Raw genomic sequence first — 13,800 nt, forward strand, 5'->3', positions numbered from 1 at the left:
GTGAGAGGGAAGAACTGGGTTTGACAGAAGATAACAAGAAGAATGCAACACTTCGGCTTACAGAAGCATTCGTGCAGGATTAGCTGGCTTGAATCTTTTCCCCCTCAGCGTGCACCTCATAGGTTTTACCTCCCATCAGGTCAACGTGCGAGAAGCCGATAATCTGGCTCAGGGCATCGGGAAGAATCATCCATTTGCTTTGTTCAGATGGAAAGATCACTGCACAGATCTACTCCCCTAACTTTTAGTTATTTATCTTTTGTTGGGAAGAGATGCAAAACTACCAGAGTGACCACACAAAGACACAAAGACACACTTTATGTCGGATAGAACAGAAACATAATTTCAAATTTTGTGTATGTTTGCACAAATGGAAGAATCTACAAATAAAACTGACTTTGTGACTTTTGACAAAGCGATGCAAAAAATGAGCAGAGAGGGATGCAAAATGACCTCAAAGAAAGGCACAACAACCAAAAAGAGACACAATAATACCACAAAGAGCAACAAAACTTCCACAAAGAGAAACAAAACAATCAAAAACTGACCCAAAGTGTTCACAAAAAGTTGCAAAACCACGAGAAATACAATAAAAAAACTTAAACGAGGTGCACAAGACAACAAAAACATCCTAAATGACCAAAAAATAGACACAAAATGACATCAAAGACATGCAAAACTTCCACAAAGAGACACAAAACTTTCACAAAGAGCGACAAACCTTCCACAAAGAGACACAAAGCAATCAAAAACAGGCCCAAAGTGACAACAAAAATCTGCAAAACCAGCAGAAATAGATTAATAAACTTAAACGAGGTGCACCAGACAACAAAAAGATCCAAAATGAACAAAAGAAATTGATACAAAATGACATCAAAGACATGCAAAACAGCCAAAAACATGTCTCTCTCTGAATCTCTGGGTCTTAAGTAGAAGAGCCGGAGGCCCCTCGACTCATAATCCTCTTTTGTGATTGTTAATATCTCGTAATTGATAAATTTGTGACTTGCAACTTGCCCGTTCAACACAGGCGGTAAGAGAGAGAGTTAAAGGGTCATTTCTCTTAGTTTTCACCCTCCAATCCAACTCCTTTGGTCAAAGCCTCGCCGGTGGAAGCGATGGGCTCGACGCTCCCCGACCGGCTGCCAAGATAACGGCTACAGACCAGCAACAGAAAAACCCTCGACAGAGTAAACACGCGGCCGCCTATCCAAACCGGCTGCCGCGTCCGGGCCGGAGCCGCCGTTGACGGGCGTAATCTGCCGCGCTAATCTGCAGCTCGGCCCTGTCTGGCCGCTGTGCACTTGGACAATGGGGACGGACACCTTGCCCACCGACAAAGGGCCCCGGCCCTAATCGGAGCGGACAAGGCCTGCTGATGGAGCCCTTTTGAGCAATTGAACTTGGTCAATGAATCTCAGGGGACCTAATGAAACATAAGGGAAGGGTTTGACTCCAACAGGCGGGGGTGGGGGGGGGGGTGACAACAGTGTCCCGCTTTCGACCCGTCGGCCTTCAGAACTGAAGTTGCGCTCTGACCCACGGCGACCTTTTTTCATGGAAAACATGCCTCGACATCGGCGCTTGTAGTCGACGTGGGCCCGGCTTTCATTGTCGTTGAGGAATTCAGTTTTTGGGGGCCTTTGAAAAGGGAAAATGGAGTCTGATGTGGCGCCATTCTGTTGTTTTGTTTTGGTCTCCTGGAGAGTCACGACAGAGGGGAACAGGCCCGAGTGTGTGTGTGTGCGTCTCCGGAGCAAACAGGTCGGGGTTTTGGAGGACATGATGTTCTTCTTTTGATGCCTTGAGGAAGGAGACTGGGTTCCTTTTAGAAAGCCCGTGGGGGGAATGTGTATGGGAAAACCTGTGTGGGCCACTGGAATCTCCTCAAAGAGAAGGAGTATACAGCACGAGTGCAGAGACTTCGCCGCGGGAGAGAGGAACTGGGCCTTTGTGATCACAAATGCCGTGGCGAAAAAAAAAAAAAGTATGCATTGTTCACATTTTGTGTTCTTCTGGGTCCTGTGATTCACCTACAAAGGTCGTAGGCTCCATGACCCCCGACGCCCAGCAGGCCCAGGAGGCCCACGCAGGTCCATCACGCTGCATTTCACCCGCACGGAGCGGCGCTGCAGCTAAACGCCGTCGTTGTTCTCACAGCGCTTATTGTGCCAAAAGTGTGGAAAGGAACAACAAAAACATTCCATCTTTTCTATTTTTGTAAAAGATCGGGCTGTTACTGCGTGAGAGCAATCGGTCACATTAAGGATGTTAGCCTAAAAAACTACAGCGCTGACACACAATACAGAACAACACAACAACACCGACAATGTAAAACATCTTCAATCCTCCTGATGATCATAATGAGGAACAACGGTTGAGGAAGGTCGTTGTTCTCTTCTTATCTTTCCTCAGGATCTTCAGACGAACTTCTGACGCAACACAAGCGGCTCCTCTGTCCTTTATTTATTTCTCTGAACTTTAGTTTAACTCCTTTCATTAAACTTTACAAAAGTAGTTTCATTTACTTGTTTATTTCCTGTCAGTTACTCTTTTTTCTCACATTGTTTAAGTTTTATTAATGCACCTCCCTGTTTCTATTTGTTAAATAAATTAATACAAAATCAAGTAACAAAAGCAGGTTCATATGAAAGCCCATTTCCACCACCACAAAAAAATGAGGACCAAAAAAAAACATTTGAAAAAAAATGTGAAAAAAATAAATTTGGTCCAAAAAAAAAAAACGACTTCTTTTTCTTGTCTTTTTTTTTTGTTCACTTGAAAAAAGGCAACGAAAAAAAAAAATCCTGTTTAATTGCAGGACAGAAATGAGAACTTGACTACTGATAGCAATTGACAAAATTACATGCTTAGATGTTTTTATTTTATTTTCGTCAATTTTTTTTTCATTGTCCTCATTTTATTTATTTATGTTTTTTCCAATTTTTTTTTTTTTTTTTGGTCCTCTTTTTTTGTGGTCCTTATTATTGTTATTTTTTTTGGTCCTAATTTTTTTTTTGTGTGTGGCTGAAATGGGCTTCCATAAATACAGGAAGCGTACAAACACTTGAAACATATTAAAACACATAAAACATTCACATTTACTTTCATATTGTCATTATTTCCTGCCCATTTTCAGTGTATTGGGGTAATTTAGTAAAAACCAAACGCATGAGTAAATAAGTAAAGTTGACTGAAATCTTAGGAGGTGAAAAGGGAACCACAAAGTAGTGTTTACATGTTGCACTACCTCGTTTATTGGCGAGCAAATTCATCATAGTGCAAAAAAAAAAAAATATAAACTTTACCTTCGCCTTTCGCTCAGTTTGTCCCTCGCGGGGCTCCACAGCTCATCGTTGTTTCCATGGAGACTAAAGTATCCGTTGGACGCGAGCGGACATGTCTCACGTTTTCAATTAAACTGCACACAACACCGACACACAAGTACCTGCGTTTACGACAATAACAGCGACTTGACGACACTTGGCGGTAAATTCACGTTAAAGTTTAACGTCGACGTTTTCAAAATGGACGCCGACGAGACGTCCGACACATTTTCGCGCGAGCTAATTAACCGAGTCACCTGCGATCCTGATGGAGCCGACGAGGTAAGACAACATGTAAACACGTGATAAACATGTAAACACGGGATAAACATGTAAACACTGCTTTGTGTTCACCTTCCTCCTCCTCACTTAAGATTTCAGTGACTTTTACTCATTTATTCATGAGTTGTTTTTACAAAATGAACCAAAAACTGAGAATGAGGAGGATGTTGGGGAGGAAATAATGCTAATAAACATCAAACTAAATGTAAATGTGAAGGTTTTATGTGTTTTATATGTTTTTATGTTACAATACATTACATTTAGTTGATGTTTTTATCCAAAGCAACTCACAATAAGTGCATTTAACCGTGAGAAGTACAAACTACTAAGTGCTATCAGTAAGTAAGTGCTACTAACGTGCTACTTCCTTTATTTAAGGTAAAATCAGAAAAGCTGCATGTTCAAGTATTTGTACACTTTCTGTGTTTCACCTGGATCCCCCTGTGAAAGGTGAAAGGTGAAAGGTGACACCTCCCCTGCCGTCATTACAGTTTCAGTGTGTTTTTTTAAACGAATGCGTTGCAAACCCATCAAGGAAATATGAACCCATCAAGGAAAGGTCATGACCTTAAAGCACACAGGACTGAGGAGGTGAAACAGGATATGGATTATTGAAAATGTGGGAATATTCGCTGCTCTGTAAGCAACCTGCAAGTCTAATTCCTGTAATGCGTAATGTAATGTGTCTCTAGTGGAAGGACACACACTAAGTTTGGATGTTGTTTACCACTTCGACTGACATGAACCCACTTTCTTCCAGCGCGACCCGGGTCATGACGTTCCCTGTTCTCTGCTCCGCTACTTGGAAACCTCCAGAAGCCGAGCGGCCGTTTGTGAGAAACTCATCCTGGAGGAGCTCGGAGGTATAAGACGACTCTTGTTCGATACGCAGGATTATGCTTCTTCATGCGACGCTGAATTGGCTCATTTCTTTATCAATCAACCATTCTGAATTTCTGTTAATCTACGATATAAAGAAAGACCTGCCATGTTTCCCACGATGATGGATGTGTGTGTGTTTTTTGCCTCCCAGACTTCCCTGCGTCACATCCCACCGAGGACTCGATGAACTTCCCGTTTGAGGTCGACGAGGACACGAGGCCGAACGAGCAGGTGAGTTTCTTTCTCCTCCCGCTGTGCGACACGTCCAGAATAGTTCAGGCGAACTGCTCTGAAGCTTCGCTTCGCCTGCTGCAGGTCGTCTGCGACACGGGGGAAGAGGAGAACAACACTTCCCCTGACGCCCGCCTCCTTCCTGGAGCGCTGTTCACTCACAATGTGTCAGTGCGCCCCAACAATGAAGGTAAGGACACGTTTTGGAAGCATCCAGGGAAAGAGCGCAGGGTGGACCCCACAGGGATGAATTCAAAAGTACTTCAAGTGGAAGTTTTTGTAAAAAAAACCGTATATGTGTGGATTTAACACATGCTGGATGGTGGAAAAAAGTCATTTTCCATGTGCAATTATATTTCAGGTGAAACCTACAAATTCTGGATAAAGAATTTTTTTTGGTGTATTGGTGCGTAATAAATAACTATAAAAATAATAATAAAATAAAACAAATTTTTAAAAATTGAATATAAGACAATTACAGTAAAATTATGAAAAAAATACTTTATAAATGTTTTTTTAATTAATTAAAATTCCTTAGTTATGCTGTTTTTAGGCAGTGGAGGTTCTGTGCATAAAAATGCACAATTGTCCAAAGAATTGTGCAATGGTTCAAAGTAGGAAGAATAAAGAGAATAGATGATGAGTGTTAACGTAGCGCACAGACACATTAACGTTGCTGTAACACACTGAGGCTCTGAGGGAGGAAGAGGCCGGTGACGAGTTGCAAACATGAACAAACATGTTGAATATTGTAGTCGACTGATGTTTCTAAACTTCTTTTTCCTCTCTGTTGATCCGTGCAGAAGGGCTGATGTAATGCAACATCTGGCCACAGGAGGTCGCTGCTGGCTTGTTTATAGTCTCTTCAGTGAGGAAGAGTAACGATGAAGAGGATAACGCTCGTTGATCAGATATACATCTTAAACGTTTTTCATTTGTCGGAGGTCAAAACTGTGGCGTTAATGAGGCTTTTTGGCAACTTTCATATAAAAAAACAAACATGAGGAGGAATTTACCTTCCTGTTTGCTGCAGACAGTGAACATGGAAAAGGGAGATTGGAATGCAGGAAAAGTCCTTCAAAGAAACACAAAGAATAGAACGATGATGTTAAAATATTGGTGCTTGTCACAGATGATCAGAAGCGTTTGGTTTCTGACGACGAGACGAAGGAGGAGGAGGAGGAGGAGCTAAAGAGACGAAGAGAACGAGACTTCCAGACGCAGCTGGAGAAGATGATGGAGGCAGAGAAGGTGAGTCAGTCTGGACCTTCTGATTGTGTTAATTCCCCCACTTAAAACATAATATCTAATCTGATCTAATGAGTTCTGCTGATTAGTGAAGAAGGCGTCTATAAGTGTCATGAGCGTGTAAATAAAGTGTGTTTCATTTCTTCAACGTCGTTCCAGCTCCGTCAGAAGGAACTGGAGGTGAACGGGAGGAGAGCTCAGGAAAAACTCGACCAGGAGTTTGTGCTCCAGCAGGTGAACGCCTGAATCTTCTTGTTGTTGTTGGAGGAAGAGGAGGAGGAGGAGGAAAAGGAGGAGGTTGGGCCTTCTGCAATTTATATGTTGATTGATTTAATGTACGTTAAATGTTTCTTCCTTTGTTTTAACTTTCTTTGCCGTTTAGGAGCTGATGAGCGATTTAAAGAGACGAGTGCAGGAAGAGAGGAAGATGAGAGAAGAGGAGCAGAAGAGGATGAAGGAGGAGGAGGACAAGAGGACAAGGGAGGAGGAGAAAATCAGGATAGAGGCGGAGAGGAAAGGACTAGAGAAAGAGATGAGGAGGAAGAAAGAGGAAGAAGAGAGAAAGAAGAAAGAGGAAGAAGAGAGAAAGAAGAAAGAGGAAGAAGAGAGAAAGAAGAAAGAGGAAGAAGAGAGAAAGAAGAAGGAGGAAGAAGAGAGAAAGAAGGAGGAAGAAAAGAGGACAAAGGAGGAGGAGAAAATCAGGATAGAGGTGGAGAGGAAAGGACTAGAGAAAGAGATGAGGAGGAAGAAAGAGGAAGAAGAGAGAAAGAAGAAAGAGGAAGAAGAGAGAAAGAAGAAGGAGGAAGAAAAGAGGACAAAGGAGGAGGAGAAAATCAGGATAGAGGTGGAGAGGAAAGGAATGGAGGAAGAGATGAGGAAGAAGAAAGAGGAAGAGAGGAGAATAGAGCAGATGGAGCTCAAAAAAGAGGAGGAGAGGAAACGAGAGCTGGAGGAAAAGAGGAGAGTAGAGAGAGAGGAGAAGAGGAAGAGAGAAGAGGAAAAAAACAAGATCGAGATGGAAAAGAGGAAACTGGAGGAGGAGATGAGAGTGATGAAGGAGGAAGAGGAGGAGAAGAGGAAAAGGGAGGAGGAAAGAAAAAATACAGAAGATGAGGCAAAGAAGAAGGTTGAGGAAGAAAAAAGAAAAATGGAGGAAGATATGAGCCGGAAGGAGGGGGAGAGAAAAGAGAGGGAAGAAGAAAATAGGAAAATAGAGGAAGAGAAGAGAATTACTAAGCAGATTGAAGAGAGGAGGAAGCAGAAGGAGGAGAAGAGGAAAATCAAAGAAAAGAAGGAGGAGGAGGCTCTGAAAAAGGTTCATGCAGAGATGAAGAAGAGGGCTGAAAAAGAGCAGAGTCTTCTGTCAGAGTTGAGAAAAAAAGAGGAGGAAGATAGAAAAACAAAAGAGGAGCCAAGACCCATTGAGGAGGAGGAGAAGAGGGAAGACGAAAGGAAAACAAAAGAGGAAGAACGGAGGAGGGAAGATTTAAGACAAGAGGACGAAGAGGGTCACCGAAAAGAGGCAGAAATAAAGCTTAAGGAAGACGAGGAGGGCTATAAAAGGTATGAAGACACCAGAAAGAGGGAACACGAGGAGGAAGAGGAGGGAGAGGTGAGCAGAAAGTCAGAGGAAGAAATAACACTTAAAGAGAAGGAGGAGTGCAAAAAGGAGGGAAGAGGAGCGAAGGAGCCGGAAGAGGAAACAGAAACCGACAGGACTTCCTCGGGTACTGAAGTCGAACCGCAGCAACACGACGACCTCCACGTGAAGGTCGCGGCGGCGCCTGCGTCCGCGGAGAAGAGGAGGCTGGCGTGGATGGAGGACTGCGTCTCCTGGTCCGAGCTCTCCCTCCGGAACCGGACCAAGCCGACGAAGAGATCGGCCCGGAGCCGCAGAGGACCGAGGGGCTCCTCCGGGTCCGCCGGTCCGGCGCCGCTCTGCCCAGACGCCCTGCTCCGCTCCACGGGCTGCAAATCCCTGCAAGAGGTGAGATGATGACGACGATGATGATGATGATGCCGTATTCGACGCAGTAACGACCCCTCTGACCTCTGACCTCTCTTCCAGGTGACCTCCGTGACCTTGGAGGACCTGCCCGGCCGCGGCTCGTCCACTCTGGCTCTGTGTACTCGGCTGCGCTGCCTCACCCTCCGGCGCTGCGGCCTCAGATCGCTGGAAGGCGTCAACCAGCTGCCACAGCTGCGCTACATCGACGTGCAGGTGGACGATCATCTCCCCCCCCCTCTGTCTCGGTTATTGTCACGTAACCGCGGGTAAATTACTAAGAAAAGCCGCATTTTCGTCGGCAGGAAAACGACATCTCGTCCGTGGACTGCGAGAACATGAGCGGCCTGCGGGTTCTGCTGCTCGGCCGCAACAAGCTGACGTCCATCCACGGCTTGGCCGGCGCCGAGCGGCTGGACGTCCTGGACCTCTCGCACAACTCCATCACCCGCATCGGTGAGAGAACAAAGCTCCTCATGAAGCGGTCGCTTTGATGTTTAGAAGACCAGATCGTTGTCTTCGTGATGGGACCGAGTGGCATCTGCAAGGTGTCAACCCTCCACTAGGGGGCAGCGTCTCTCTTCTTGACCACAACAGTGAAATGAAAAGTGATTTATTGCTTCAGCCCCGAGGCAGAAGCCATAAGTACATATTGTCCAGCCAAGAGGTTAATTGTTTATTCATCATTTAGTTGGGACTCGCCTCTGAAGCTCGTTGTTGCAGCTTTTTCTTCCCCCGACCCGCTCGAGCTGCCTGTGTTTGTTTTCCTGCCGTCTCGCCCCTGCAGCCGGTCTGGAGTCCATGAGGACGCTGCAGAGGTTGTCGCTGGACCACAACCAGCTGATCAGCACCCGAGGACTCGGCTGCGTCTCCACTCTGCTGCACCTGAGCTGCTCGCACAACCACCTGGCGAGCGTGGAGGGCCTGGAGAGCAGCGCTCTGCTCGGCTCGCTGGACCTGAGCGCCAACAGCCTCGCCGAGGTGAGAGCGGGAGATCCGGTTCTGACTCCGGTTCTGACTCCGGTTCTGACTCCGGTTCTGACTCCGGTTCTGGAGTCTCGGTTGCACTCGTGTTGGAACCACCGACTGTGACGCAACAGCTTGTTCACACTTCGTTCTGCTTTTTATCCTGTTGTAGAGATGGAGGGATTTGTTTCACGGAAAGTCAGCAAAAAAAAAAAGCCAATCCTGAAAAAAAAAAGTTTAAACTTTTGTTTTCTGCATTTAAATTAAAGTATTTATTTTTCTCATAAGAATGCAGAAATATAATTTATAATTATATAATATAATTTATTGGCTTTTTAATCACAAAAGCACAAAACAACAATATTTTTGTGACAGCTGTGATTAACAATTATAGAAATACATTTTTTTAAAACATCTGTCATGTGTCAAACAATCACATTAAATAAAGTTTAAGCTTTTTTCTGACTCGCATCACAGATGTTTTATCAAATAATTTAGTTTCGCATCTTTCAGTGTCGACATTTTTATTGTTTTTTTTTTATTTAAATTTCGACAAAATCATAACACAACTTTCCTTTTAATTTGATTTATTATCACCAAACTAAAATTAATTAATTAAAGCTGACATGGATTGGATTAGATAAAAAAAAATGAATATATTTTTGTTCCCATGTGCATAAAAGCTGAAAAGTGTAAAGAATACATACGAGTTTATTTATTCACATCATCACCTGGAACCCTGAACAGCTGCTTTTTTGACACACAACAAAGTGGAATAAAGATGAACTTTGACTGGAAAAAGGCCCAAAAACATTAAAAAACTATTTTTTTAATGTATTTATTTCTTGGACAGGTTTCACTTGAACTAAAAGAGCGCTGCATGAGAGTCAGATTGCACAACGGCATGCACGGCCATGTCGCTGTCAGACATTTTAATAAAATAAAAGCCACTAATTGACATTATTAGTCACAGTACAGTTGCGTGGGTCAACATCTCCTCCTGCAGGACGTCTGTCAGCGTCAGCTGGAGGGGAAAGTCCAATTACTGAAGCTTGTCTTTCTCTCTTCGGGAGAGTGAACTCCCCGCTGATTGATTGATGAGGCAAAAGTCCAGGAAAAAAAAAGGAAAAACACACAAAATGTCGAGCGCGACGCTGTTGGTCTCTTCCGAGTTTCGCGGCCGTTAAACCCAGCGGGGCCGGAGCAGCCGGCGCTGATGGATGAGGCTCGTTTGGCAGCGGCGGAAAGTTAGCGTAACCCCGCGGCGCGGCCGGTGCTAACTGACAACTTCACCCTGTTGTTTTTTTGTTTTTTTTTACCCATCAGCCCCCGAGTCTGAGCAACCAGGTCCTGCTCAGAGAGCTGCGTCTGGACGACAACAACATCTCCTCCCTGCAGGGCCTCGCCGCCTGCTGGCTGCCGCTCATGCAACACCTCTCCTTGGCCCAGAACAGGTTCCCACAGTCTTCTGGGTTATTTTAACATTAATAGTAGAACATTCATCTCCCTCTCGCCACCTCACACGTATACGACACACAATCATGGTGTCTGCATTGAAAGTACGATTGATAATGATAATAATGAACCAAAACTAAACAAAAGTAAAATGGTCGAGTATACATGTGAGTATTGCAAAACGATGGTTAAAGGATGTTAAATAGGAAAATAAATCTCACACACACACACACACACACACACACACACACAGACTGCTTATAATTAGCATACACGGCGGCTACACCAACATTAAGCTCTCATACATACAATACAGTACACCACGGCTCTTGAATGACAACATTTCCAGACCTTGTGCACATACATTGTGTATGAAATCTGAATTATATTTACAAAGGTGTGCCATGTTTTTCCTCACGAGCCAATCAGAGCAAAGCTTAAAGAGACTTAAAGAGACTCAAATTACACAGAACGAGAGAAAATGACGTGTTTGTTAAACATTTAAGGTGCGAGATCTGAGATTGGAAGCTTTCCGATTCCTTCTTAAAACGTTGACGACGAGTCGGCCGCTAAAAGCTAACAGCGCGAACAGCGCTAACTACGGCAAAAGCACATTGTGGGGACTCCTCAGTCCGACTGGCTTATTACAGAAGCACGAAGGAGAAAAACATCACATGCTGCTCATTTCTTTTCCTTTATTTTAACTGCTAAAAGTGTAAGTGACTCCTTCTGTGTTTAGCGTGATGTAGCGTAGCTTTCAAAGACGGCGGGCGCTCATTCGTCCCTCCGTGTGTCCCAGGATCACCCGGCTGCCGTCCATGTCGGACGCCGTGTCGCTCGCGAACCTGGATCTTCGCTTCAACTACATGTCAGGTAACCGGAGCGGATAAATCTCATTTCCTCGTCGTAAAAAAAGCTGCATGGACCTCTCTGACTGTGCATGTAATGTGGGCCAATCTAAGACCTGTGTTGTTTCAGCCTGTTCTTTCTTCTCCTCGTCCCCTTCACTCCCTCCGGCCCCCCGGACCGGTTTCACTTACCAAATAAGTTACAAGAGCGACAAAACTTCTTTTTTTTCAGCACCCATTTTTTTTATAAGACGCCGCTGCTGCACCCAGATGAGCTGCATCTGACTCCATGAGGGACAATATAGGATGTTCATGTGTTTCCTCTAATCTGTGTAACTCTGCATCACTAGATGGGAAGGATTTAAACCTTTATTTAACCAGGAGAGTCCCAGGAAACACACAGGGAGTTTGGGAGCAAGCCGAGCATTGCCTTGTGAAATAAAAGTGCACCAGTAGACGGTGACAGGTTGTTGTTTTTTCCTCCCCTCAGAGCTGCAGAACGTGTGCGACAGCCTGCAGGGATGCGCCTCCCTGCGGGAGCTCCACCTCTCTGGGAACCCTCTGCAGCAGGAGAAGGGCTGGAGGTAAGGCGGCGAGCTGAAGTCATCGCTTTCTGACGTGCACGCGACGAATGGCATGCACACGGGTTCAAATCAAGACAATACAGAAGACATTAAACAGAATAAAACACAATTAAAATACATAGAACCGTCAAAGCTGCATAGATGGATAGATAGCTGAACCAATGGGGCCGCTAGCGGGTAGCACTGGGATAACACTATGCATAACATTTCCTAAAACAGCTCAGAAAGTATGAACTCCTGCAGCCGCAAACACTTCCCTGTCTCTCCGCCACCTCGTCTCCTTCACTCGTCTCCTCACGCCGTCTTCATACGCTGCTTGAAGCCTCTGTCGGCTTGTTTTTTATGTAATTAGACCACGAGTGTGCAGCGTAGAGGCGTACAATCTGCTCTAAACAGAGAATCTTCACTTACAAAGTGTTATTACAAATGTCCGTAGTTCTTTTTGGGAAATTCTTTAGGACACAAGCGTCAGTTTTCTGCTCTGAATAAACGTTGCTCTCCGTGATGGATGTTGAAAGCAGCAGCAGCAGCAGGAGGAGGAGGAGGAGGAGGAGAGAATATACTTCCAGTATTTCTTCATCACACACTCGCTCTCCTGGCTCAGGTAGTCTAAACATTCCAGCAGAACACAGGCCTTCCTGTCCACTTTCCGCGGGATTAGCGCTGTGATCCCGCGTCCGCTATTAGATTACCGCGACGCGCCACCGACATCTGCGCTCTTATACGCACGCCGCACTAAAGCGCTCGTAATCCCCCCCGCCCCACTCCCCCAAATATTGACACAACGGAGAAATCAATTATCTTTTTTTCACCGTCAATTTGCTCGTTCGCTTATCGTGCAGAAAAATACGCAAACGGGCCGTCGCAGCTGTGATGTCACAGCGTCGCAAAGTGGTTAAAAGCTCCCCCGAGGAACCCGTTTAGCGACGGCAGAACATGAAAAAGTACTTTGCTTTGTCCAGAATGTTGGTTTTATAAATCATGATGTGAGCAGGGACTTTGCACAAGGCACATGTCGTGCTGGATTTAGCTAAAAAGCTAATATTTCATCTGTGGAGTCCAGAAGTTTCCATAATTTTGTCAGTTTGCGCTCTTTTATTTGCGCTCTGTCCCTAAAAAACATCCTGAAAAACAGGGCTCACTCGTGGACATTTTTCCTTTTACTTTAAGCCTTAACTGAGCTTTAATATTCCATCGAACTTTACTTAACCCCTCCAGTGCCAACAGTGGAATTAACCCTGTGTGTTTCCTCACGCACGCCGCCGGGCCTTTCATCCCGCGCCAGCGACAACACCGGCTAAGTTAAAGCACCACGAGGCGAGCGCTCAGACTCACGCTCTCCCCGTGCCGCACGACCTCTGAACCAGGAGACGTGAGGGAAGAGAAAACACCGGGGTTGATTGATCAGAGCCGCTTTGAGAGCTGGCGGGTTCTGGAGGAAGTCTTCGCCGAATGAAATGCGTACTGGAGGATGAGGACGGAAGGAATGTGAGGAACACGACAGGAAGTTATATCAACTCAGGGAAAGGATCACATGCAGATATAGCCGCAAGGCGATTCATAGCGTCTTAACCTTAAGGAAACTCTGCGCAAAAATCCTCCCGTGGACATTTTAATACCCAGCATGCCCCATTCAGACAATCTTTTGGCACAAAATACGTCAGTTTTCCGTTTTTGAACCGAATGACACAGTTTTCTGACTGAAACTTCTTCCTAACAGGACAAGACTTTGTTTTATTGTGATGTTTGTTGCAGATTCTGATTCTTTAGGTCCTAATCTTTCTAAAAAGGTGTCTTATTGACGCTCCAGGAGGCTTTTTTTTGAGAATCTGGCTCATATTATGCTGGATGTTCATTGTTACCATCAAAATATTTTAAAAGTGTTTTTTTTTTTTGCAGATAAACATTTTTTTCTCAAGACTTTGCTGAACAAATACATACAATAAACACAAGTATTGGAATTAATTTGGGGT

General features: G+C 44.8%; 1 protein-coding gene across 4 annotated transcripts in view; it reads left to right on the forward strand.

The window, feature by feature from the left end:
* The first annotated feature begins 3,372 nt into the window (after positions 1-3,372).
* Positions 3,373-13,800, forward strand: part of lrriq1 (leucine-rich repeats and IQ motif containing 1) — a 32,622-nt gene continuing 22,194 nt past the window's right edge. For 2 of the 4 annotated variants that reach the window (XM_068602758.1, XM_068602761.1), the window contains exons 1-13: positions 3,373-3,608; positions 4,369-4,471; positions 4,642-4,721; positions 4,806-4,911; positions 5,854-5,972; positions 6,129-6,203; positions 6,352-7,956; positions 8,038-8,190; positions 8,280-8,430; positions 8,762-8,955; positions 10,267-10,394; positions 11,195-11,268; positions 11,734-11,827. In XM_068602758.1, coding sequence (XP_068458859.1) covers positions 3,528-3,608; positions 4,369-4,471; positions 4,642-4,721; positions 4,806-4,911; positions 5,854-5,972; positions 6,129-6,203; positions 6,352-7,956; positions 8,038-8,190; positions 8,280-8,430; positions 8,762-8,955; positions 10,267-10,394; positions 11,195-11,268; positions 11,734-11,827 — 2,963 coding nt within the window. In that variant the 5' untranslated portion in view covers positions 3,373-3,527. The remainder of the gene's footprint in view (positions 3,609-4,368; positions 4,472-4,641; positions 4,722-4,805; positions 4,912-5,853; positions 5,973-6,128; positions 6,204-6,351; positions 7,957-8,037; positions 8,191-8,279; positions 8,431-8,761; positions 8,956-10,266; positions 10,395-11,194; positions 11,269-11,733; positions 11,828-13,800) is intronic. The other 2 variants (XM_068602762.1, XM_068602759.1) reach the window with 2 other exon arrangements.

This window comes from Clinocottus analis, unplaced genomic scaffold (genome assembly GCF_023055335.1).
Source record: "Clinocottus analis isolate CAN_PGR_092001 unplaced genomic scaffold, fCliAna1.0.p SCAF_6, whole genome shotgun sequence".
NCBI lineage: Eukaryota > Metazoa > Chordata > Actinopteri > Perciformes > Cottidae > Clinocottus > Clinocottus analis.